The 25,868-nt window shown below is 47.8% G+C and overlaps 1 protein-coding gene across 4 annotated transcripts in view; it reads right to left on the reverse strand.

The window, feature by feature from the left end:
- Positions 1-25,868, reverse strand: part of UNC13D (unc-13 homolog D) — an 880,699-nt gene that overhangs the window by 490,855 nt on the left and 363,976 nt on the right. For all 4 annotated transcript variants that reach the window (XM_078654550.1, XM_078654552.1, XM_078654549.1 and 1 more), the window contains exons 9-10: positions 11,048-11,116; positions 7,965-8,034 (exon numbers count right to left, since the gene is read on the reverse strand). In XM_078654550.1, coding sequence (XP_078510676.1) covers positions 7,965-8,034; positions 11,048-11,116 — 139 coding nt within the window. The remainder of the gene's footprint in view (positions 1-7,964; positions 8,035-11,047; positions 11,117-25,868) is intronic.

A 25,868-nucleotide genomic window follows, 5' to 3' on the forward strand; every position in this document is an offset into this window, starting at 1 on the left:
GGGCTGGTGGGACCACCGAACGTCTGGCGAACAGTCCCAAAACCGTTATGATGGCGGGCGGACATCATGAGCATCTTTGTCCTGAGAAAAACCTGTTAAGAAGAGTGTTAACACCGTAGATACGGCAACAATGTATAACTCATATCAGAAGAAAAGAAAAGCGGAAGCATAGAGATATATACATATATATATCTATATATAGATATATAGATATATATATATATATATCTATTTATATATGTATATGTATATATAGTCCAAGAACCCCCGCCGCGCTTGGGTCTGGATTTTGCTGGCATCGCTTCACGGCATCACACACGTTCCCTGGAGGGAATATCCAGCACCCGTCCCTGCTTCAGGGGGCCCCCAGCAGTTGAGGAATCTTACCTCTGTTTGGGCACCATGTCCCTGTTACACGGACCCGCTGACTCCAGGGGCTGCGGCGGAGTGAGGGGACCGAAGGGCGGACTCGCTGTTTGGAAAGCGGTTGGTTTGTCTTAGTGCCGCTGTGGACACTCCATCCCACGTCTTCCCCATTACACCGGCCCAGGGCGCTCTCATCATTTGGCATCCTGGGAGTTGAAGTCCGGGATTTACCCCTGAACTTTCACAGGTGCACAGCATTGACTGAGGGGAGGGGCGGACCTGCGCCAGTCAACTACAGGCAGCAGGAGATTACGAACATCTTAGACTCACATTTGGTGTTGGGCACTGAAGAAGGCAGTCCTTGCCGAAATGCATCTGCCGCCACCGCTACTGCTTTAAGAACAATAAAGTCTACCCTTCATGTTCCCCTCCGGGTTCTGCTTCGTTCTTTTCGGGAGGAAGCCCACTGGTCCATATATATATATATATATATATATATATATATATATATATATATATAGATAGATAGATAGATAGATAGATAGATAGATAGATAGATATTGGTCGCAGACACACCGTCACTACAATGATGTCAGAACCATATACGAGGGTCAAGCCCAGGAATCTGCTGGATAAGAGGATGGAGAATGTGGAGAACATCACACACATCCAAGAAAATAATGGCAGCCCAACATAAAAATAATGCAACTGGCTGGCATGGCTACAATCAAGCATTTGGTATAAAATCATGAAGAAAACAGCAGGTGTGAAAAATCCTAGCCAGAATAGAGAAAACAAGACCACAGCGAGGGTCTATGAGAAGATGAAGTTGAAACAAAGGCCAATAAATAGAAGGCTTAGAACAGGTATCCAGCCTCAACATCCGAAAGGAAGAGATATCAGACAGAGAAAGACCTAGCTGAAGCATCGGATAAAAGATGTAACGAGTAGTCGTTTAGGGACAAAAAAAACACGAAAAGAGAGGGGTGGGGGGTGTAGTCCATAAACAGGGAACCAGTTATGCTGAACCAACAGAATGAGTTGCAGTGCACACATGAATAATAAAAGTCTTGAGGCAAGGAAATAATGTTTCTACAGAGATAGGACCAGAAAGGTATCATTCTAAACACAGAAAAGACTTCATTATACCAACGTATATGGAGGGGAAAAAAAGGGGCCCTCACACATTCAAAATAGAATGAACGACAAAACGAGGGGGTAATCCTTCAAGAAGAAGTAATTAAAAAATAAGGTCAAGGTAAGTTATAACACTTCTGAGGGTTAGAAAAGGTATCACGTCCTGTGGGGAGTGAAAAGACCCAGCAGTAAAATTGCGTCTGAAGGGAGCAAGGAAGCCCCTTGCGCCCAAGAGAACCATAGGGTTCAAGGAACACGTGTTAGAACAAGGAAATGCAAGATGAAAGACGGCCACATACACAGACAAGCATTTGCAATGCAATAGGTCTCGCATTAGGCAAAGTTTGAGCTTTTAGTATTGTAAATGGCATTGGCTATTTTTTTTTGCAGTAGTTACGTTTTGTTTTTATAAAAAGGGACATATAAACCCAATACAAGGTAGGTCACTTTTTTCCGAAATGCTGAATACATGTTCAGTTTTTTTCCCACTGCAAAATACATACTTCTTTAACGCACAATGAAAAATGATGCTGTTATTGACCGAAGGGAACACAATCACCCGCCCCGTCCCCCAAAATGTCCCAGAAATCGAATTAAGGCGTGCATTACAAAATGTAACAGAGGAAATCACTAGCTCCTAAGTGGCCACTACTAAAATATTAAAAGACAGATTCCCTAAACTATCTAAACACATTACATGTCAGCTACCAGCAATACTCATGGGAGCATGTATTTAATTTTTTCTATTACGTGTATTATACTACATTTTAAAAGTCTTGTTATTGACGTCAAGATTTTGAACATAATATTTTGTTCTACTGGCTACTGCTGTTGATCTTTCAGGCTTGGGACGTGGAAGGTTCACATTTTTCAGTCTGCAGCTGTGTCACACAAAAAGTAAGCAAACTGCAACGCAGCAATGAAAAAACAAGCCTGCACTGCATCATTGACCTATGGAACAACTTACAGAATTTCTTCAAATTGCGAGTTTCAGGATCTTCACACTTTTTTATTTTTACTTTGACATTGAGGAAATAAAACGTACAAGGATAAATGAAACAGAAATTAAGGAGCAGCACCAAGCTGGGCAGCGCCTGATTATCTTAAGTATGGAGTCTAAATGTCCTCTCCTAAATATGATGCATGTTTATAAAATACATCTCTATAATCAGGAATACTGCAGCAGCAGCTCCTGTAATTGCAAGAACGAACGGTGTTTCAAAATTGTATCGGCCAGCTGTAGTTGACGACGAGGGAATGCTTTATGGATGACCACTGCTAGAGGGGCATCTCAGTACACAACTATCCCCTCACTATCATACACAAGGCCTGCTAGGAAATCTACACGTGCGCAATTCTCATACTATATTAGACCTTCTGACATTAGTATGTTCTACTCAGAATAACCAAAGTACCGAGGGAGGAAATACGGCAACGCGGTCTACAGACGGTAACAGGTTTGCATCTCTGTAAAATAGAGCGGCATGCGTACCTGTCGCAGTCAAACAATATGTAAAGCTGTTCACAAAGTTACTCTCTTCGGCCTAAACGTAAGTGATTACAAGCTGTATGCCGAATTTGTAAGAACGGCATGGACGGAGGTAATAAACCTCTCATCGTTGATACTGTAATGTGTAAAAAAAATACAGCAGTGGTGTAGCAAGCTAATCTGCTACCCTACTATAGAGTGGAACTGAAGTTTTAAAATCTTTAATCCAAAATGGGGACCATGACGCCCCTGTCTCAACAGCATACACTAATAATGAACATGCATGTAAAGAGCACGCGCGCAACATTTTTATACAACAAAAACCAGAAATAAGTTCTCAGATAGTCATGCAAAGATGGTAGACGGTTTTCTGCACTATAACGTCTCAAAACGCAGAGTAGGTGCTAACGAAAAACCAAACACTCACCTGTCAGTCAGTACCCCGGGCTGCACTGAGCCGTTGCCAGCGGTAACGATCAATAAGGATCAGATGGTATTTATTGCCGTCATTGGTCGTACAGAGTCATGGGACAGCCTTGTTGTGGCGCGCAATTTGGACGTGTGTTCACAAATAGGGTACCCGATTGGTGGAAAGGATATAAATACGGAAGTGGTAAATGCCTACGTGTTCCATATCTATTGATGAATATACATTTAACCACGTTGGTGTGTCTAGCCAAGCAGCCGATGGCTCCGGCAATAGCACGCTCGCCGAGGCTCCAGCGAACAGGTTCGGGGCTGCGGGCGGTCATAATTGATTTTGTCAGTGTACTTGAATGTATTAAAAGGGTGCCCCCTTAATTATATTTTGATGGTTTTCAAGGAAAAGATTAAGAATTAGACAAGGAGTCTCTCCTGTTCATGTTGCACCTGAGTGTAAACTAGCAGTAAAAAAATTCGATTCCAAAGGAAGTGTAATACTGATAATAAAGCTCATATTAACTGGTGCTGGTAAAGTGATCTATGCATCTTATTCTGCTGGCAGACTCAAATCTCAACACACCGGTTTATAAAGAGAAACAAGTTACCGCGCAACGCCGCCGGCCTGCGACCAGGAAGTCAGGCAGGCCGGCGCGACACCCGGAAACAGGAAGTAGGAGGGCGGGAGCCTACCCCGCCTCCCACGGAAGAGCCGCGATTGGAGCCGTGTTGGGAGCACCGGAAGGAGCCTACCCTGCGCCCCGGTGCCGAAGGAGGGAAGAAGAGTCCTGATGCCGGGCCCTGCAGCTGAGGAGAGGAAGCCGGTGAGTGCGTTGCTGAGCGGCGGGCGGGCGGGGGGAGGGGGGGGGAGCATGTACGCGCGCGCGCGCGCGCGTGCGGGGGCGGCCTGTGTATGTGTGTGTGTGTGCGTGTGTGCGTGCGTGCGTGTATGTATGTGTCTTGGAGTGCGTGTGTGTGACTGTGGGGGAGGGGGTGTGTGTGTGAGCGAGTGTCTGTCTGCGACGTGTGTGTGTGTGTGTGTGTGCATGCATGCATGCGCGGTAGGCTGGGAGGGCGGCGCAGGACGGAACGTGCGCGTTCGCGCACACCAATCCAGCCTGGACTGCGCTCGTGCACCTTCTCGTCCGTCCTTCCCTCGAGACAGCTGACTATACGTCTCCGTCCCTGGAAGCATCCTTTGGATGCTAATTCCAGGGCGAGACCTAAAAAAGGGCAGATGACGATATTTTAAAAATGACAAATGAGACAACTAAATGCTGTGGTAGGTATCTGAAATGTCGTATAAGTGTTGCTAGCCACAAAAAATACACAAGGCATTCCCTTTTAGCAATAAGTAAAAAACATCCCCTGGCAGGAGGGAATCAGTCTAAATACAACAAGGGCGGTGGTACAAGAGAAGAGAGAGGTAAAGAGAGCATGATGGCACACAGGGAAGCCTGAGAGAACAGAGACAGGAGTATATCTTTTCAAGGCAGAGCGACAGCAGCACAATAAAGAAGTGCCAAATGCAGTGATAGAGGAACAGTCCATGTGGGAACACTGCCTAGGCCAGGGATTGGCAATATACCGCAGGCTATGGACTATAACTCCCGTGCCACTGTTATATTACTTCCCAACAAATCGAGTAGAAGTAATGCTGTATGCAGTGAAGCAAGGTTGAGAAGTACACCTGAAAAAAGGGGCACTGGTGATAGGTGGAAAGCTATGTGCACCATCTCCCCAGAGGTTCATAATTGGAAATCCCCTATAGTGGATACTAAACTAACATAAGCATACTTAGGAATGCCTATAAGGTCCACATAGAACAGGGAACGTAGGCAATACTGCATTCACACAATGGGAGCAAAATACCATGCATAAAATGACTACTTTGTTATGAAGACTATCTTTAGAATAGAAGAAGAAGAAAACCCTGTACCATCATATGTGGAAACCCATGTGGGGCCACAAAGCAAATACATTCCAGATAGCGGTAGGTAAAAACTGTCTTTGACAGCTTGAAGAAATAATAAGACCTGAAGAAAGTAGGAACACCTCACCGAGTGCCACCCTTAGGTGGAGTGGTAAGAGGAAAGAAAAGTCATAGGACCCAGCTCAGGAATGGCTCATATATGAAAGTAAAGCAAAGATGTGCATCCCCCGTACTATCCTGTTACATGGGATGTTAGGGAGGCAGGCAGCACAGAAAGAAAAGGTTTTAGATTCTTTTCTATCCCGACTGTCCCTAAAACGCAGCAATGCAGAATTGGCATTTGTGTTGATCAGATGGATGCCGTTGAAAGGCATGTCTATGAAGGTGGCCTGAACAGCCTCGGAAAAACCGGGGTTGTAGAGCCAGACACGACGGCGGAGTGCCACTGAAAAAGCGATGTCTTGACCGACTGAATCTGTGGTATCCATACCACATCTTTTCATCAACCTAGCCGCCTGTTGTCCATCCTGGAGTATCTGGGTAAGATCATTCCATATCTCATCTGGAAGCGAGGGAGCAGGCGCGCCACAGAATCCTACAATGCATGAGAAAATCTTCCCAGAACGCAAGTGGTATTAACTGCCTGTAATGCTGAATTGGTGGAGAAGATAATATTCCTACCACAATTGTCCAGTGTCCTGGATTCCCTGCTCGGAAGGTGTTACGAAAGGATGCCGGAGAAGGCAGGCCAGATCCACAGGGGCGGGCTAAGTGCAATAGACCTGTCCACAGGAGCCCCCATATCAGGGTTAGCCCAAGTCCCAACAAAATGTCACATAACGCTTCAATATAGGGAAGCACAGACTCTACACTTATTTGGCCCAGACGAAGGACGTCAATCAACTGGTTAGTGGTCCTTTGCATAGAAGGGAGTTGCAAGTCTAGAACCACAGATACCCTTCTCAGCACCTTAGCAAAGGAGGAGCTCACCTCTGTAGCAAGTCCAAGAGGGGAAAAGAGGCCTGATGCTGGTGAGGAGTCAAGCCCACTTACCTCACTCAGCTCAGTGAGCCAACTATCATATAGAGGACGCTGGGCAGTACCCTTTGGGTGCATAATCCCCAGCTCCTCTACTTCAGCCCAAAAAACATGTTCTCCCAGAGTAAAAACAGAAAGAGGTTCGCAAAAAGAAGGAGGAAAAGTGTTGAGGCGAACTGTACACCGACACCGCACCAGACACCGCCTGGCACCAATGCGGCGACGTCTCAGCGTCAGATAGGGGAGGTGGTGTATCGGTGATCGGTGCCACCGACGTCACTGTCGGATGATCAGACAGCAGCATTGCAGATGGGAACCCGAAAGGACTGTGCACCAGAGCCGACCCAGATCCGATTACGGATCCAGTGGACCTAGCCGGAGCCAAGGGTGACCCCGCCGACGTGGATTCAGTCAAGGCTACTCTGACCTCCATGACACTGCAAGACGTACCAGAGGGAGGTGGAGGCCCGAAGATGGCATTTAGGGAGGAATGGTCCTGAGTTGCCCAGTCTCCAGGGAAGGGAGGAAGGCATGGGGTAGACTCTTGTACCAACTCCACAGGCGGAGGCGTCGGAGACACGGAGCGTACGCGGCTAGGTCGAGAATGCCGCACCTCTGACCATCTCAACTTGCCTTTGGACGTAGAGGACGAGGGACTCCTGCCGGAACAACTACTGGAGCGTGCTTTCAAGCATTCTCTGTACCAAGAATGACATTACGAACACTACAAGGCCTGTGACAGCAGTGCCGCTAAGAGCTTTTTGTGGCATTCCCACAACACCTTCGGGCAAAGTTGGCAACCGGATTCGCACTCCTCGGAATCATGGTGCCCCCCAAGGAACCACACACAAAGAGTATGAGGGTCTGTGGTGGACATTTGCCATCCACAGGACCAACAGGGTTTGAAACCCTGAGGACTTAGGAAAAAGGATGGTCGACATCACTATGGAGTGGCACGGCACCCTCTACTGACGTGCAGAGATACTGCTGTAAAAAACTCCAGATCCACTCAGGCACCTAAAGAGAATTTTTAATTTAAGGAATCTACAGCTAAATGTCGGTTAAATCGATACTTTTATTAGCATGGCAATCATTTATATCAAGCTATCCCAATGAGACACATAGCTTCTGAAGACTGGAAGAAAGCACTCAAACATGACAATATACCACTGAAAAAACATCTTGGCCAGTGATGTGAGATTTGTTGGGGAACGATCTCAGTTTAAGGAATGGTTTAATGTAGCATTCTGAGCCAAACTGTCCTCCTACGCCAAAAACATATAATTTGAACAAGTACATATCTCCAATTCCATTTGTGTCTGATTGTTAAGACTTCCCTGCTGTATAACATAAGCCAATTAGGACAGTCAAAACTCTCAATGGCAAACGGGGACTTACAACTCCATTCTACTTTAAGGAAGTACACTGGGACACATGAGTTCCAAAACAGAGGTTTGGGATATATGTAAGCCAGATGCAAGAGAGATCTCAAGCAGGATACTTTCTAGAACGGCCATCTAAAGTGGCCCATCATTAAAGATGGGATACTATAGTGTCACATCGGCCAAGGCCCTCACTCACCTGCAGCCGGACAACAATGTTCCCAAGAAAATCATCTTGTCCTTTGTCTTTTGTAACTTCTTTGAAGATCCTAGGGATGAAAAAAATGGGCATGAGGAAGAAAAAGAAAGTCACACAGCACCCTAAATGTGGAAGCAACTGCACTGCATACTTTCCTCAACTATACTATCCCTATGGTGCAAGTAATTCTGCTGGCAGACCATACAACAATGCGTTTGGAGAAAAAACTAAAACAGGCAAGTTTGGTTTATAAAGTATGCAAAACATATCATAATGAGTCATAGTGATAATTGTTCATCAACACCTTGTATGGGTAAAGCACATAGATAACTGGTTTAAAAAGCAGAGTGCACTGCTTTATTTTACTTTACAGAGAACATCTACCTTGTATAAGATTATAGTGATATAATGCTGAGATGACTTGAAGGGTACTAGTTGGTGTACCACTGTGGCCATTCAGAAAGCATAGCTTTCTTGAAGTTGTGGATGTGTTTTTTGGCACAGAGCCTGTAGTCCATGGAACGGAACATCAATCTGAATGATTAGAATGAACTAGGATTGCAAGCCACAGGCTGAGGTACACTTTATTTAGGTCTGTTTTTGTTTATTCTGCCGCCGATGTCATCATCTACTAAAGTATTAAAATTTGAATATGTAAAGTTGGGAGGAATGTAAACATGTCATGATTTCCCAATAGGAGTGACTACTATAATGGTATTAGAAATAGATATTCAGAATACTGGTTGCTCACTCCCTTAAGCCAATGTGTACCTAAGCCAGTTGTTGGAGATCAGGAAATAACTAAAATCAAATACGTTTTGTGCATTACTTATGGAGCTCAAACAATCACTCCAGTGCACAATTCCCTACGTGCGACATACACCATAAATGAAGTCATGTTTTCTCACAATCTGTCTTAATTAAATTCATACAAGTAACAACCAAGGAGGTTTACCAAAGAAGCCATCATTCAGCAGTTTCTAGAGAATGTAATCTCAATCATTTCTTCTGGACCTTCTATTGATACGCTCAAGCACTGCTTAGATTGGAAAAGATGCAGGAGCCAGGGCCCACATTTTTACTGTTTGATTTGTTCAAACGCTCCGTCCATCATCCCCTTTTGTATCGCTTTGTTCGCCCTAAGTGTGGCAGGGTATGCTCAGACGTGAGTCCCTAGTTCACTTCGCCACTGGATTCAAGATAGCCTTGCTGATGAGGATTATGAATCCGAAACCGGTCCCAGGATGCTTGTTTCCGGTCCAGGGAAGACATGGCTTGGCAGTTCGGGCTGGACTGTTCCCACGAGGCACAGGGTCAGACTGATTTGCATATAGCCATGTCTGAACTGGGGTGGCTGAGTGAACTAAAGAATGGTGATGGATTAAACCCAGATCAGTTGACTGGGGGTGAGTGTTTGATTTGTTCAAACGCTCCGTCCATCATCCCCTTTTGTATCGCTTTGTTCGCCCTAAGTGTGGCAGGGTATGCTCAGACGTGAGTCCCTTGTTCACTTGGCCACTGGATTCAAGATAGCCTGGCTGATGAGGATTATGAATCCGAAACCGGTCCCAGGATGCTTGTTTCCGGTCCAGGGAAGACATGGCTTGGCAGTTCGGGCTGGACTGTTCCCACGAGGCACAGGGTCAGACTGATTTGCATATAGCCATGTCTGAACTGGGGTGGCTGAGTGAACTAAAGAATGGTGATGGATTAAACCCAGATCAGTTGACTGGGGGTGAGTGTTTGATTTGTTCAAACGCTCTGTCCATCATCCCCTTTTGTATCGCTTTGTTCGCCCTAAGTGTGGCAGGGTATGCTCAGATGTGAGTCCCTTGTTCACTTGGCCAATGGATTCAAGATAGCCTGGCTGATGAGGATTATGAATCCGAAACCGGTCACAGGATGCTTGTTTCCGGTCCAGGGAAGACATGGCTTGGCAGTTCGGGCTGGACTGTTCCCACGAGGCACAGGGTCAGACTGATTTGCATATAGCCATGTCTGAACTGGGGTGGCTGAGTGAACTAAAGAATGGTGATGGATTAAACCCAGACCAGTTGACTGGGGGTGAGTGTTTGATTTGTTCAAACGCTCCGTCCATCATCCCCTTTTGTATCGCCACATTTTTACTTAGGCAGTTGACAAAGGCTTCACACATTGCACCCACTGGCACTGCCAATTCATTTTAGGCTAGCACCACAGACCACTTTACACAAGACTGTGAAGGAAAACTCTTAACTGGAGGGTGGGGAATAATGAGCCATCTCAAACCCTAAATTTGGTAATGTGGCATATCACTGAGGATTGCACATGTTCCTGCAGTGAAAATTCATGGCATCAGATGATACTATTTAACAACCAGTATATGCTAACAATTATCACCTTTTCAAAGTCTTTACTGAATGAAAATTGCTCTAAGTTCCCCCACAACTAAGTGAAGTATGTTGGTACACTTAAAAATATGCATAGCCAGTGGTAGTAAAGGTAGATCCCCCACGGATTACCGTATGCCACCCAAGGCACTGGTCTTGCATGCCATCCTGTCAATGGCCATGTAGGTAGTGACAATAACAAAATGAAGACAAGGCTCCAAATGCAAGCTCTATTCACGTTCTATAGTTTAATAGGCCTTGCACTGATCTCATATCAATAAATTGGAAGATATTGAGGGTGTAATAATAGAACAGAAGTCAAACCAATGAGGTCAAAATTGGTCCAAGATGCCTCATGCCACTACTTTTTGTGAATAAATGTCCATGTGTATGTCTACTGTTCTCACAAAGCACAATATATGACTGGTGTGTGTCACTATCCATGTAAATGTGTGCAAGTGCCAGAATTTGTGGAGATGGACGAAATGTGGGCCTATGCCAGAGTCAGTACATGCTGCACTGTTTCCACCTGTAAGATTGGGATAAGTTAGTGTCCAAAACCAAGGAACAGATACCATAAGCATATTATATACTATAACATGAGGCTCACTTAATACACAGATTGTCTACTGCTCACACCATTGCATGAACATAGCAGTATGGATGTCTGGTTTAAACTTCAAAGTGTGCAATCGTGTTACCAATGATGTGTACCTCGTGAGGCCATGCAGATCAGTAACATCACCAAGCTTCTGTCGGACGGATTCAACATCATCAGAATCCCTGCAGAGATAAGAGATAAAGATACAAAGTTAGAGATAAGCTGCAAGAAAAGCATCAAGAACATTACAGGGCAAAGGAGAAGTTATGGGGAGTAGGCGAGATGGTAGCAAGAAAATAGCCTATCGAGATCTCATATGTGCCAGTATGCTCAGAAGTGTGAATTCAGAACAACTACAAATGCTACAAATAAGAGCAGAGGTTCTAGGATTCTCCACACCACTTTGTAGTTAGAACCCATCAACAAAACCCTCACCTGTGCCGCTATTGCCCTATTATTCCCCCTTATGGAGTTTCCTACTAGAATCTGTTTATGGTAGAAAATCAGGATCTTCAAAGTGACATATGATGTAGAGATTACTTTGGAAGCATATGTGTAGTTCCTGGTGGGTGAAGCACCTGGTTTCACTACAGTCCAACAATTTCAGTGATTGTTTCTGTTTCTGAAGAGAGAGTATTTGGTTCCACTGCCTCACATTCAGCCTTTCACTGCAGGACGGAAACCCATAACAGCGGAGCAGCATCCTCCATTAGGTTCCAAAATTCATGGAGGATTATGAACATCAGAGGTTTACAAGAAAAAGGGTGTGTTTATCAAACATTACTATAAACTGGAAATTAAAAAAGTACACAGTAAAACATTTGATACAAAGAAGAAAATCTATGAAAAGAACAGGAAATCAGGGATAAAATGCTGTTACCAATTGGGTATGAAAATACCTGAAACGGTGTGATACTAAAGTACCAAATACTGACAGCATTGGTCCTGTGCTCACTGCGTTACAGGATTTAAGCTAGACTGGCTGATATGGGGTGATGCCCCGAAACCGGTCCCAGAATGCTTGTTTCCGGTTCAGGGAGGACCTTGCTTGGCCGTTCGGGCTGGACTATTCCCATAAGGACCTGTGTCAAGACTGATTTGCATATGGCTGGGTCCGAAATGGGGTGGCGTGGTGAGCAAAAGACCAATGGATTAAACCCAGATCTTTGTAACTGGGGATGAATGCTTCTATTGTTCAGCACTCAGTCCATGTTAGGACACAGAACGGGACCACAGCGCTGCCGGCCAGTCGACGGAACTACAACCCCCAGACCAGCTAGCTCAAGAACTACAGTACCCAGAATGCCAAGTCGGGAGCAGGCGCATTGCAAACCGGCATAAAACCAACAACGGACGCAGAGGAAGGCATCGGATATTGGAGTTCGTAGAGCGAGCCAGCACTTCTGCAAGGTGAGACCTTGATTCTTGAACCAGCCTTTTGTAAGTCCCGCGAGGAGCGTTCCGACGTACATTGTTGAGTCCCGTAGGTCACAGGCACAGTCCCCGCACGAGGGTTAACCAGCACTCTGTTTCAGCAGCTGGTGTGTCCGCCCGTGAGGAAACAGGCGAGCCGAACTTGTACCTCGCTGCGCTGTTTTGCCTCAGTCCCCGCTCGAGGGTATTGAGCGCTGAGACTCGTGCTACAACGCACTATTTGCAGCAGTCCCCACTCGAGGGTATCGAGCGCTGAGACTCGCGCTACAAAGCGCAGTTTTGCCTCAGTCCCCGCTCGAGGGTATAGAGCGCTGAACTCACGCTACAACGTGCTATTTGCAGCAGTCCCCGCTCGAGGGTATCGAGCTCTGAGACTCGCGCTACAAAGCGCTATTTTGGATCAGTCCCCGCTCGAGGGTATCGAGCGCTGAGACTCGCGCTACAAAGCGCTATTTTGCATCAGTCCCCGCTCGAGGGTATCGAGCGCTGAGACTCGCGCTACAAAGCGCTATTTTGCATCAGTCCCCGCTCGAGGGTATCGAGCGCTGAGACTCGCGCTACAACGCGCTATTTGCAGCAGTCCCCGCTCGAGGGTATCGAGCGCTTGGAACTCGCGTTTGTTGCGTTGCTGGCATAAATCCCCGCTCGAGGGTATTCGAGTGCGAGAGGATCTTTCAAGAATCAAGAATATTTCAACAAACGACCGCTCGAAGGAATCGAGCTGGATTAAAGCTCGTGTTTATTGCCCTCCGTTGGATGGTGTCGGGACCGACACTGATGCGGAGGATGAGCCAAGAAGTTAAGCAGTACTCCCCCACAACGCTCGAGTGGCATTGTCGGCCACTACTTAGCACGGTGCCCTCTTTTGGTGAATGCCGGGACCGGCATTCGTGCAGAGGACGGTTGGAAGGAAAGGGCTTAAGCCCATGCACCAACCCAGCACTGTACTGCGACTAAATGTTAATCTTTTGTTTGAATAAACCTGGTTTAACCGTATAACCGGATCTCTTGTGTCATTGCAAGTACAGAAGTTGGGGTAGTTTTCTTCTCTACTCAATCCCGAGGTATCCAGGGATTACAGTCCATCACTTGTTCCTTTTGCAATTGATTTCCAAAGCATTCACCTGAGCCTGCCACAACACATCAAACTATGCAAATACCCTGAAAAACATGAACTGAAGTTCTACAGCATCTGATGATTCATACCAGAGAGAAGAGAATTGGGAAAGCACAGCAAGTGCTACTGCAAGGAAACACCAGAACCTCACTGTAACATAGACTTCCTTCTCAAGGTGTGCATAGGAGATCTCAGCTGCAAAGAAAGCACAGCTTGACATCCTAAAAAAGTCTAAAATTTGTGTTAAAATAAATTATATCAAGAATATTGACTAATTTATTAAAGTGAAAAATGTAATCCAGCGTTTAATCAGCTTTCAAACTTTTCTGCTGCTACACAACCAAAGTTAATGTAAACTAACTAATGGGTTGAGGACATCATCTAAAGGTTCAATGACAGAGCCTGTTATTAAGTATCTTCAAAATAGCACAAATAATCCCAAACAGAAGATCAAAATTGTGAACAGTGGGCTCAAGACGGACTTAATTTTCGTTGACACATATTAAATATCCTCACATGATGAAAAGCAACAATTTGCAGGGCTCCACATCTACACTGTCTACATTCAATAGGCTGAGTTAGTATCTCAGTCACTAAAGCAAAATAGGAATTGCCATGCCTATGCAAGAACTCTTGGCTTTGTCAATGTCTTATAGCCATTTTGTACTGCAGCACGGATAGGATACTGTGCTGTATGTCAGAAAGTAAGAAAAAAAGAATTATGATGCGGCCGGCCCTGGGTAAGTCAAAGCACTTTCTTTCTGGCAAGACAGGAGGGGGTAAGCAACAATGTGAGAGGGGGATGTTTTAAGAAACAATGGTGGAGGAGGGGTAGTGGGGATGGAGGAAGAAACAATGCGAGAAGGATTAGGGGAACCAGTTAAGAAATGACACAGAAAAGCAAGAAAGCCAGACGGATTGGGAGGGCCAGTGCAAGAAACAATGTGTGAGGGATGTAAGAGGGCCAAGCAAGAAACAAGCTGGATGAGACAGGAGGTATGAAGCTGTGACTGTGGAGCCCTAGCAATTTGGCTGATGCCCGGTGGAGCTACCATATAGCTAAAGAGGAGATGGGTTGTGGACTCCCCCCTCCCCTTTGCCGTCACCTACCCAGCCGGACCTTGGGCAGATTTTCCCCTTGTCTCTACGTCTTATCTTCCTCCTACCCCTTTACCCTATCCCCTTACCTGCTCCATTCACCTTGTCTCCAATGTTCTTTAAAAGCAATTCTTTTTTTAAAAAATCTTTTTATTTGCAACTTAAAACAAGTGGCGGTCATCACAGGGTTTATACACAATAATTACTTTGTACCACAGAAACACAGAGCTCACAACACATTGTCAAGTTTAGAGTGTTTACAGCATTACTTCAGAAAGCGGGTCAAATATCAGCCATCCCAATCAGTGGGCAGGGTTTGGGGAGGTTCACAGATGTTGCCTCTATATTCATTTCAGTTCGACCACACCGCCACCCATTTCTTGGGGCACCCTCGCGCCATGTATACTGTTTTCTCCTGGAGCATACACCAGTCCACAACTTGTTACCAATAATTAAGTTTAGGAGGCGCCACTGCCCCCCACAGCCTAGCAATATTACGCTTTGCCACAGCTTGTCCCAGCGTCACCCACAGCCTCCCCTTCGCTGGCAAATCTGTGGGCTCCCATATGTTCAAGAGGCATCGTTTCGCTTCAACCTGTAGTTCTACCCCCCACACTTCTTGCATACATCGGATCACTCGTTTCCAGTAGAGCTGTAGCACCTGGCACTCCCATATTATATGGATAAAGGTTCCCACCTCCCCGCACCCCCTTATGCAGTCCCTCCTCACTATGACCCATCAGCTCCAACCTGGTGCCAGAGATATACACCCGGTGAAGTACCTTGAGCTGGATAAGCCTAAGCCTGGCGGATATGGCCACTTCCTTAGGGAAAGCTAGCGCACTTTTCCACTCTTCGTCGTCTATTTCTAGACCGTCTGCCTCCCATTTCCTTCTGAGAGCAAGTGACGGGTCCGGGGAGTTGTTGACTAGTTTTTTGTATGCGAGGGAGATTGCGCGCTCTGGGAGATGGCCGTCCAATAATCTATCCTCCATAGGGGAAGACCTAGGGGGTTGGGTCCCCGGGGGATATTGGTCTGAAGGGAGTGCCTGACCTGCAGGTAGCGGAAGTATTCTGTTTGTGCCAGTTCGTACGTTTGTTGGAATGAGGCGAATGGCACAACCCCCTTCGGGCCCCATAGGTCTTTAACGTGGGAGATGCCAATGAGATCCCAGTTGCGGAACCCTTTGGTGCGGCATAAATTGCCTAACTTCGCGGAGACCCATAGCGGGGTAGCCTGTGTGAGTATTTTAGCCCACCCCAGTTTGCGCTGAACAATGTGCCATAGTTGGACCGAGTTCCACCCAGAAGGAGCCATCGATCCATTCCATATCCCGGGTCTGCACCGTCGCAGTAAGTGCCCTGATTGATGGCCGAGAGGTGAGCGGCCCAATAGTACTTACGGATGTCGGGGAGCGCTATGCCTCCATCAAACCATCCCAATGTCAATTTCTGTAGGGATATTCTGGGTGTTCCGGACCATAGGAGTTCTCTTTGCGCGGCCTCAACTGACGCGAAATACGACTGTGGGACCAAGTCAGGATAGTTTTGTAGGGCATATAAAAATCGTGGCAGCGACATCATTTTAAAAAGGGCTGCCCTGCCCAGCAGGGACAACGGGAGCTTCTGCCGGGTGGCGGAGTCGTGCCTGAGCCGCTGTAGCGGCGGCAGGAGGTTTCTCTCGTACATAAGGGCTTTATCTTTAGAGATGAAGATTCCCAAGTACTTAAAGCCATCGGCGGCCACCTGAATCGGACAGTCTCGCGGGATTACCGGGAGGTCGCCATGAAGGACATTCAGTAGGGATTTACTCCAGTTGATACTGTATCCTGAGTTCTTCCCGAAGTTAGTATAGATGTCTAGGGCCTCCATAAGGGACCTTCGAGGCCTGGAGAGATAGAGGAGGATGTCATCAGCATAGAGCGATATCCTGTCCTCCCAACCATCTGCCCACCGGAGCCCCTTCAGAGAAACATCCTGTTGAATCCAGGCAGGGAGCGGCTCGAGCGAGAGGGCAAACAGCAGAGGCGAGAGGGGGCATCCCTGTCGCGTCCCTCTTTCTAATACGAAAGTCTCAGAGGTTTTGTTGTTCACTGTGACCTGAGCCAAGGGTTCTGAATATAGGAGACGCACCCATCCAATAAAACTAGGGCCGAAGCCCAGTTTCCGAAGGACTGCCATCATGTAGGACCACTCAAGCGCGTCGAATGCCATCGTGGCGTCAAGAGACACCACAACCGCATCTTCCTGGATAGTATGACATCTCCCCATCACGCCATTGAGACGGCGGAGGTTAAGCGCAGTGTTGCGGTGTGGCATAAAACCCGATTGGTCCGGGTGGATCAGTGACTGCAATACAGGTTAGAGCCTGTTGGCGAGGACCTTGGCCAGTAACTTAGGCTCGCAATTTGAAATCCAATCTCCCGTACGGGCAGTTACTACGCATCAGGAGAAATTGCACGGACCTGGATGATTTCTCGTCCAATGCACAGAGATTTTGCAACGCAATGAAAGAAACAGGGTATCCTAAGAAGCTATTGAAGCATTCCTTCAAAAGGGCACGCTTCACTCCACGAGAAACCCTGCTTCAAGTTCGATCCAAACCTGCACTAGAAAGACTTGTCTGTGTCACTACCTTTGGGGCGGATACTCATAAACTGAGGAAAGCAGTATTGAGTAATTGGCATTTGCTGGACAACCTCGAATGCCCCTTTCCACACCCATTGTTCGCATACAAAAAAAAACAAAATATAGGCCAACAAATCATGATGGCGGATGTTTTCTTACCAAAAAAGAAAAATGATTTACTTACACAATGGAACCTCAAACCAATCACAGGGCACCACAAGTGTGGCACCTGCGTCATGTGCCCTAACACCATCGAAGGGTCTGAGTTCCTTCAGGGTGACATTAGATGGAAACACATGGAATTTTCCAATTGTAAGACCAAAAATGTTGTTTACTTAGTCCAATGCCCTTGTGACAAGATCTATATCGGCAAAACAACGCAACAGGTCAACACCCGGATTTGCCAACATAGATCACGGATAAAAAATAATATCATGAATGCCCCAATGGTCGAACATTTTCTTACAGCCAAACATAACGAAAATGATTTGAAATGGACTGTGTTACATACCGTCCGTCCTTCAAATCGCAATGTGGACGTAGACAAAATGCTTCCTAAAAAAGAGGCGTATCTGATCCTTAAGTTTAACAGTGTGCAGAAGGGTCTGAACACTTTGTCTGAAATCGCTAGATTATGATTGCCAGTTTGCCTTGGCTCCGTGCAGCAGCATGGGCGGCTCTTTCTCGTCTGAACCGTTCTTGATTTAATCTTCATTTTATCTTGTACTTGACATTCAGGCTGGCCACCTTTTCATTTCATTTTTTACATGTAAAATTCGCACCGAGGTCTGCACGAACCATTCTGGGCCATATATTTGACTACAACTCCCATAAGCCATAGAGGCATGCGAGCGCATTTACCAAGCTCACACTTCCTTGTTCCGCCTTGGATCTATTGCAGAAAGTCACAGACGGAGACGAGGGCGGACAAAGGTACGTTGCTACTGCTCGCTCCGTTTTGTCAGAGGACACAAGCGTGTTCAATATATAATCCGTATTCCGCTATCTATTTACAGCGGATGCCTCACCGATCCTCGACGGACTTAAATAAATACTTCAAAAAACGGACACTTGCTCTTCAATTGACGCGAGCCGTAAGGTATGTCACTGTTCATTTCCGCCGCTTAAGGGCTTGGTTTTTCAGAAGGGAATCTTACTAAAACATATTTTGATGCTTGCCTTTTTCTCTAGCCCCCGCGGCCCCTTGCCTGCGATGAAATCTACCAGGCGTTTATGCTAAAACGGCGACAGCCCCCCTCCGCCATCACACTGGCAGAAGGTAGATTCCTCAAATAATTTCCAAACACTGTACCCACTGATGTATGAGGGTATTCTCTCACAAGCATGTATAAATCTTGTAGGTGGCCCCAGCTTTTCGTTTTCTGCAGTTTGAGAAGCCTATTTCTGCACAGCCTGAATCATCGTGCCCTGCTACTTGAATTCAGTTCTCCTTTTACTCTGGTAGGTTCCCCCTCTTTGTCGGAGTGTCACACATTGGGGAGTTGTACCCACAGTTCCATGACTCATATCCCCTTCCTCTTTACATTTTCCCTTAACAGACAGACTGATTGTGCCCTGAAGAGATTCCAGGAAATTGCTAACTGGATTCGAAACGCGTCGGCTAGTCAGAAAGGACCAATCTGGAATTCAGTCCTTTTTATCAGCGCTTGCTGGTGTTAAATTAATTTAGAAATTTTCTGTTTTCCTTTCTCACTTTTTCCTCTTTTTCCATTTTTCTTTTTTGCTTAATTCTTTTTAAGCTTCGTTCTTTACTCATACATGTAAAATTGTACTGTATTGTTGTAGGATTGTATCAAATATTAGCTATTGATTATTCTTTGTTGTATAGTGTAAATATGTTATATAGATAAGTGTTTTTGTGTGCCTTCATGTATCATTTCTTCGACAAATTTCGATAAAACAAAAAAATGGTTTGGTATAAATAAAAGTACCTTGTTGAATACAACAGTGACCGTCTTCAGCACTCCATAAATGTGGATGTAAAAGTAGGTTGTGAGGCAATTTTTCGTGTTTCTACAGTAACTTAGCTCAGCATTTAGTAGAGATATGGGTCTGTAGGAGGCACAGGAGTTTCTCGGTTTTCCTTCCTTTGGGATGGCCAGGATTGTGGCTATACGTTGATCTCGCGGTAACACACCCACCTCCTTACTTTCCTCAAACATACGTTTGAGGTATGGGCAAAGGCTGTCAGGTTTGAGCTTGTACAGCTCAATCGGAAGGCCATTAGGCCCGAGGGCTTTACCCAAACGAAGATCCCGAATTGCCCGCCCCAATTCCTCTATTGTGAGAGGCGCCTCCAAAGTGTGTCTCTCAACCTCCGATAAGGCCAGCATCCGAATGTCAGCCAACAGGGCCACGGAGTCCTCCTCTGGGCGGATGGATCCTCTACTATAGACCCTCTGATACTGTTGCACGAATTCTTGGACTATCTCGCGGGGTTCCGTGATAACGGCTCCTGATTCCGCCTGAAGCTCTGCAACTACCCTCTGCGCCTGCTGTTTTTTATCGAGCCAGGCTATAAGCTTACCCGCCTTATCTCCTTGGTCGTATAGTCTGCCCTCTCTGTCCCTCGCAAAAGTCTTAGCAGCGTCCGTGGCCAGGGCCCTGTATTCCGCCGCTTTGAGTTGCATCTGGTGGTGAGCCCCTGGGTCTTCGCCAGACTGCGCCGCCTGTTCCAAACTTGTAAGAGCAGTTTCAATAGCCACCATCTGTGCCTCCCTTTCTTTGCGCCGGCCCGCTATCGCAGCCAGGCCCTCCCGCCTGAGGACGGTCTTGAAAGCCTCCCACAGCACTGTCGAGGATTCCATCGAGCCATCATTACTCTCGAAATACCGGTCAATGGCAAGGGTTAGTTTCTTTCTCATTTTTTCGCTATGTAGATACCAGGCGTTAATCAGCGCAATACAGCCTTCCCGCTGATCACCCAACGTGGGGTGGGCCATCAGCGGAGAGTGATCCGAAATACCCCTCGCTGGGTGTGTGAAGTCCCGGACTTTGGTGCCTTGATGCATAGGTGCCAAAATGTAGTTTAAGCGTGAGAAAGAGCGGTGTGGGCCTGAGAAGAATGTGTATTGTTTGTCCGTCGGGTGCTGGAGTCGCCAGAGATCGGCCAGGGCGAAAGCCTCGATAAAATTTGCTAACCATAAGCGCCCCAGCGGTATGTCCCTAGGTGGGTGTTTGTCTAGCTCCCCTGATACCACTGCGTTAAAGTCGCCCCCCACCATGAGTTGACCGTCAGGGAGGGAAAGAAGAAGCCTGCCCAGGTCTTGAAACGACTGAGTTTGAAGACCCGGCGGGATATAGGTCGAGACCAGATTTAGCCTATGTCCCTCCAATTTTCCCGATAGAGCCGCAAAGCGTCCCTGAGGATCGGTGTCTGTGTGGTTAATGACGAGTGGAAAGTTCCGACGAAGAAGGATGTCTACCCCCCTGGACCCAGAGGTAAAACCGGAGTGGAAGGCCAAGGAGTACCCCCATCAATTCAATGCGTGGCATGTATTGCCCAGGAGATGGGTCTCCTGCAGCAATACGACATCTGGGAGGTGTCGTTTAACAAATTGCAAAACATTGGTTCGCTTAAGCTTGTCGCCCAACCCGTTGACGTTCCAGCTCAGTATTTTGAGGCTTTTGTCCCACTTCTTAGCCATCGCCGGTCCTCACTAAAAAAGCAGACCTGTGTGTACTGGTACAAATTCGGACTGTATCATTACATTTCTGGTGTGAATGTCTCAAACTTCCCCTCCTGACCCCACCCGTCCTCCACCCCCCCTCAACCACAACCCCAACACCCCCCCATCCCCACCCCCCTCCCTGCTGCCCTGCTCCGTAGGCTCCGAACTACCCACATCCCCAATTAGCAGAGTGCCTTTCGCCCGATACACAACCTGGAAGAGGAAGAAACAACAACTCAAAATACCCTATCTTCCCTTCCCAGTGGACCTTCTGCCAGGAGCGTGCACTGGCCCCGGCCCCGCCTGCCACCCGCACCCCCCCACGAAGAAGAACAATAAACCATGAAATCCAACACTTCATCACAGTTGAAAATGGACCATTGTTAGCCTGCAGCCCACCCCTTTTGGCATTGTCACAATTCTTAGTGGGACCCTCCGGGTAACTGAGTCATGAAACAAAAGGAGAGGGGAGGACCCTCAACAGTGACTACTAGACGGAGCCACATCCCCTTCGCTGCCGGGGATAATATCCTTCCCCCTTCCCACCCCCCGGGGGCAAGACCCACAGGGTGGATCTCAACCCCCCTTACCGGCTGCACATCTCGTAATGCAGTACATTAGACACCAGTCCAGTGTGGCAGATCTCTCATCCTCAGTGATCAGCCGCTTCACACTGGGTGTCCCATCTGGGGCTTGCTAACCGGGACCTCCAGGAACGCTGGCTCTGGCCGTCCATGTCCTACCTCCCAGCCGCTGACTCCAGGGACGCTGCCTGGGTGTCTCTCCAGTTCTCACCACCAGCCCTGTCGCGAGGTCTCGTCGCCTCCCGGTCAATCCATTCCTGCACATCTGATGGCGAAGTGAAGAATAGGGACTTGCCCCCAGCTAGGACCTTGAGCTTGGCAGGAAAAAACATCATGTATTTGAGGCCTCTCTCCCTCAGTGCCGCTTTAACACCCACAAAGGATCGCCTCTCTCACTGAACCTGAAGAGTGAAGTCCGGGAAAAACCGAACTGTGGCATTTTCATACTGGAGGTCCCCGGACTGCCTGGCTGTCTGCAGTATGGCGTCTCTGTCTCTATAGTTTAGGATTTTTGCGATTATCGCCCTTGGCGGTGCCCCTGGTTTAGGCTTTGGGATGGGCGCCCGATGTGCCCGCTCAACCGTGAAGGTGTTGGTTAGGCGTTTGGGCTTGTGGTGATTGAGGATCAGGTCCTCGACAAAGAGTTCCATGCTGGGCCCCTCCAGACCCTCCGGCACACCTACCACGCGCATGTTGCTCCTCCGGGCCCTTCCTTCCTGGTCCTCCAGCCGCAGGGCCATTTGACGGTGTTGGTGCACTAGCCCGTTAACACGCTTTTCCAGTGCCTTGGTCGACGTCTGCAGCCCCGCGATTCCGGCTTCATTGGCTTTGGTTTTTTCCGATGTTTTGTTGAGGTCCGCATGAAGGAGGTTGACCTCAATGGACACTGTCTATTTTAGTCTTCAGGTTGGCGCCAAGCGACTGGATGGCCACCATGATAGATGCCAACGACGGTTCCTTCAAGCCCGACTGATCTCCGGCCAGTCCCTCCGTCTGCGGCGTACCCTTCTGCACCATGTATTTGTCAAGTTTGTTAGTTTGGGAGGCCGCACCCTGCTTGGGCTCATGACGGCGGTATCTGGCTCCGAGTCCCGTCCGGGGGCTCTGCTCCGTTTCTTCGGGGATATCTGGAACCCCACCAATAGCAACGTTCTTCCACCTCTCCGCTGAACTGGTCCCTGAAGGGGGTGTGCTGGGTCCTCCACGTCGGCCGGCCGGGGTCTCGGCCTGTCAGCGTCCCCCCAACTCACTCACCGCAGTGGGTCGGTGCTCGCCACAATAAGTCGCAGCCTCCAGGCAGCGCCGCGGCGGAGGCACGTGCGCCGCTCACCCAGCGATTCCCGGCTAGTCTCTGGCCCAGTGTGGTCCCCCGCCGGCAGTGTTAGCTCCTCAGGTGCTGTCCGCACTCCCCGGAAAGCAGCCACTCACTTGGCCTGCTAGACAGCAAGAACCTCTCTGGTCGGATGCCTCAGCCAGTCAGGCCCCGCATGCCCCCACTCTCAGGTGCAGTATGGCCCCACCGTTGATTGGGCCCTCCGGGTGGTGGTGTGAGATGTCCTTTATTGCACCCCCCGCCGCCGTCCTCCGCTGTATCTCTAGGCCCGGCTGCCGGCAGACAGCGAGGTCTCCTTCCGGTCCGTGTAGGCCGCAGTTCGCGCCTCCCAGGGGCCTCAGCTCGTCTCCACGCCGGACCCCCCCGGCAGCCTCCGACGATGAAGGGAGAGCTGTGCTGCCCCACCGGTGCAGCACCGTAGTCGTCGCGCTGCCCATTGTGCTCCACGCCCCGACTCGCCCCCAGAGCCAGGGCTTTTCCTAATGTGGGAGGCCGCACGCGCCGCATTCACGCTCCGGGTCGACGCCCGGTCTCCAAGGGCGGGGGGTCCCGCTCAGCCATGGAGGGAAGCAACAGGGCCGCAGTCAGACCGCTGGATGCGCCTTCCGCGAGTCGACTCAGCGCCGCCGCTTGAGTGCAGGATTTACGCCGGATTTAGTGGGGAAAAAAGGCTCGGTAGCACAGAGCTATTGGATCAGGCGGCCATCTTAGCCGGCGCCTAGCCACGCCCCCCCTTAAATGCATTTCTTGATACTTATGTAAATTTTGCTGTTGTAAATTGCAACATTATTGTTCCTCATCTAAGGCGCTCTGATTCCTTCGGGTCTAGCCAGTGCTATATAATACCTCATTAATTAAATGTGTTCCCATTTAGTACTCTTTCTCTCTGTCTTCCTCCATAGCTCCTAGCTCCTATCCCGTCCCCCATGAATCTCTCATCTTGCTTGCTAGTCTGCCTAGCCCCCTGTCCTTTGTGCCCTTTGACTAAGCACTCCTTCTCCCCTTGTTGGGAAAAGATCCAATATTTATACTCTGGAGTCTCAGCGAACCCCCTGAGAGAGTCCACTGCGCCAAGGGAGCCACTCACAGCAGAGGTATGGTATGGCACCACTTGTCAAAGCACTCCCTCTCCCTTTTTTGGGGTAGGATCCAGTATGTAGGCCTTGGAGTCTCAGAGACCCCTCTGAGAGAGTCCACTGCGTAAAGGGAGCCTACCGCAACTGAGATAGGGAAGTGATACCACTTCCCCTGGGATCACAGCTTACTGGACTTTGGACGTTGCTTTGACTCGTCTACCGGTTTGTGTCCCCGTCGCCCTTCCCCTCCTCTTTCCATGCGGTGTCCTTCACCCTCCCCTCCTCTTTCCCACCTTCATTACCGGTCTACTTCCCCAGCTCCATCCCACTCCCCTGAATCTTTCCCCCTGCCTGCTTTTCCCCTTACGTATTTGTGCTTATTATTTATCTCGACCTTACAAGTAACTATGTTGCCATGCTGTAATAACTGTGTAACCTTTGTAATGATGTAACCTGTAACTATGATCTGTTGCTCATGTAAGGCGTTCGGATATCTCCGGGTCTAGCCAGCGCTATATAAAACCTTTAAAATAAATAAATAAATAAATAAAATAAGCAACAAAGGGGTGGGGGGCTGGAGGGACCAGGGCAAGAAGCAAAGCAGAAGGGACGGGGCAAGCAATAAAGCAGGATGGTTGTGGAAGGGACGGGACAAGGAACAAAGTGGCAGGGAGGCATGAGGGGTGGAGCAAGCAGCATCGCAGAGGCAGGAGCGATGGGGTAAGCAACAACGGGGCAAGCAATAACAACGCGGTTGGGGTGGTTGAGCATAAAACAAAAAAGTACCTGCAAAAGAGGCACCAGTGGAGTGGACACACACTGGGCAAAGAAGCAGTACTTTGGCGATGCCCCACTGGAATGACAAACACCCAAAGAGGAAGTAAAGCTGGCATGCACTGAGCAAAGACACGCAAGGAAATGTTAGTGAAAATGAAGCCAACCAATAGTAAGCAATGGGCAGGCTCTTAGACCACAGTAAGTAAACAAAATGTCTTGCAAGCCAAAAGCACATGCTCTGTCTCAGGGAAGACCTAAAAAGAGGGGAAACACTTGACATGTTCCTCTTTGTAGATGACCTGGGACCAAAATTAATCCCTTAGAGAATATTTTAGCTAGTGGAGGATGGGGATTTCACGAGAGAGAGGGATTAGTTTAATACTCCAGTCTTTTGAAACATTTGAAATAAATGTGCTATAAGAATGGGGATTTTTTTTATGCCTCCAATGTCAATGCTGCCATTGGGAGAGTGGATTCAAGTTCACAAGTAAGGTTGAATGCCACTGACTGAACAGGGACAAACTCAGTCTAGTCAGGTAGAATCAGAAGAGACATCAAATGGCAGAAGTTGAGAGGTATTGACTTTAGCAAATATCGTGAAGTCTAAATCGATGGGCTGCATGAGGATGGCGATGGGTGCATCTCTAGTAGTAGATGGGAGCCTACCTAGAACCAACTACTCTTCAAATGCCTACAGCAATTGCGGCACCAATAGGTTGTAATACTCAATATACAATATAGCTCTAAGGACTCTGAACCTGCAACCTTTAACCAAAAACTCTTTAGTGATCTCTCTATCTGTCAGTGTTATAGTTAAGAACTCCCCTTTATGAAATCAGAAGCAAGAGCTAGCAGAAAAGAAGAATAAAGGTTGCAGTAAAACAATAATTGATAACTTTACTATATGAACACTTGCTACTGTTGGGAATTTCCACCTCCTTAGTAAACAGAGTCACTGTGTCTACCTGGTATATTCGCAGACTCAAATTGAATGGCAAAAGAACTGAGCCTCCCTTTTGACTGTTGCTTTGCTAACTACTCCCTAATTAAAGTGAGGATTTACCACATTTTAGCTAATTTGTACCTTGAACCCAATTCCTTACCTTGTTTGCAATATTATCAAAACAAGCTCTCTTCTCCGAGTCTGGAGGGCAACTGTCATGTGTCTTTTGGACAACCCTTTAACAAGCACCAT

This window comes from Lissotriton helveticus, chromosome 7 (assembly GCF_964261635.1).
Source record: "Lissotriton helveticus chromosome 7, aLisHel1.1, whole genome shotgun sequence".
NCBI lineage: Eukaryota > Metazoa > Chordata > Amphibia > Caudata > Salamandridae > Lissotriton > Lissotriton helveticus.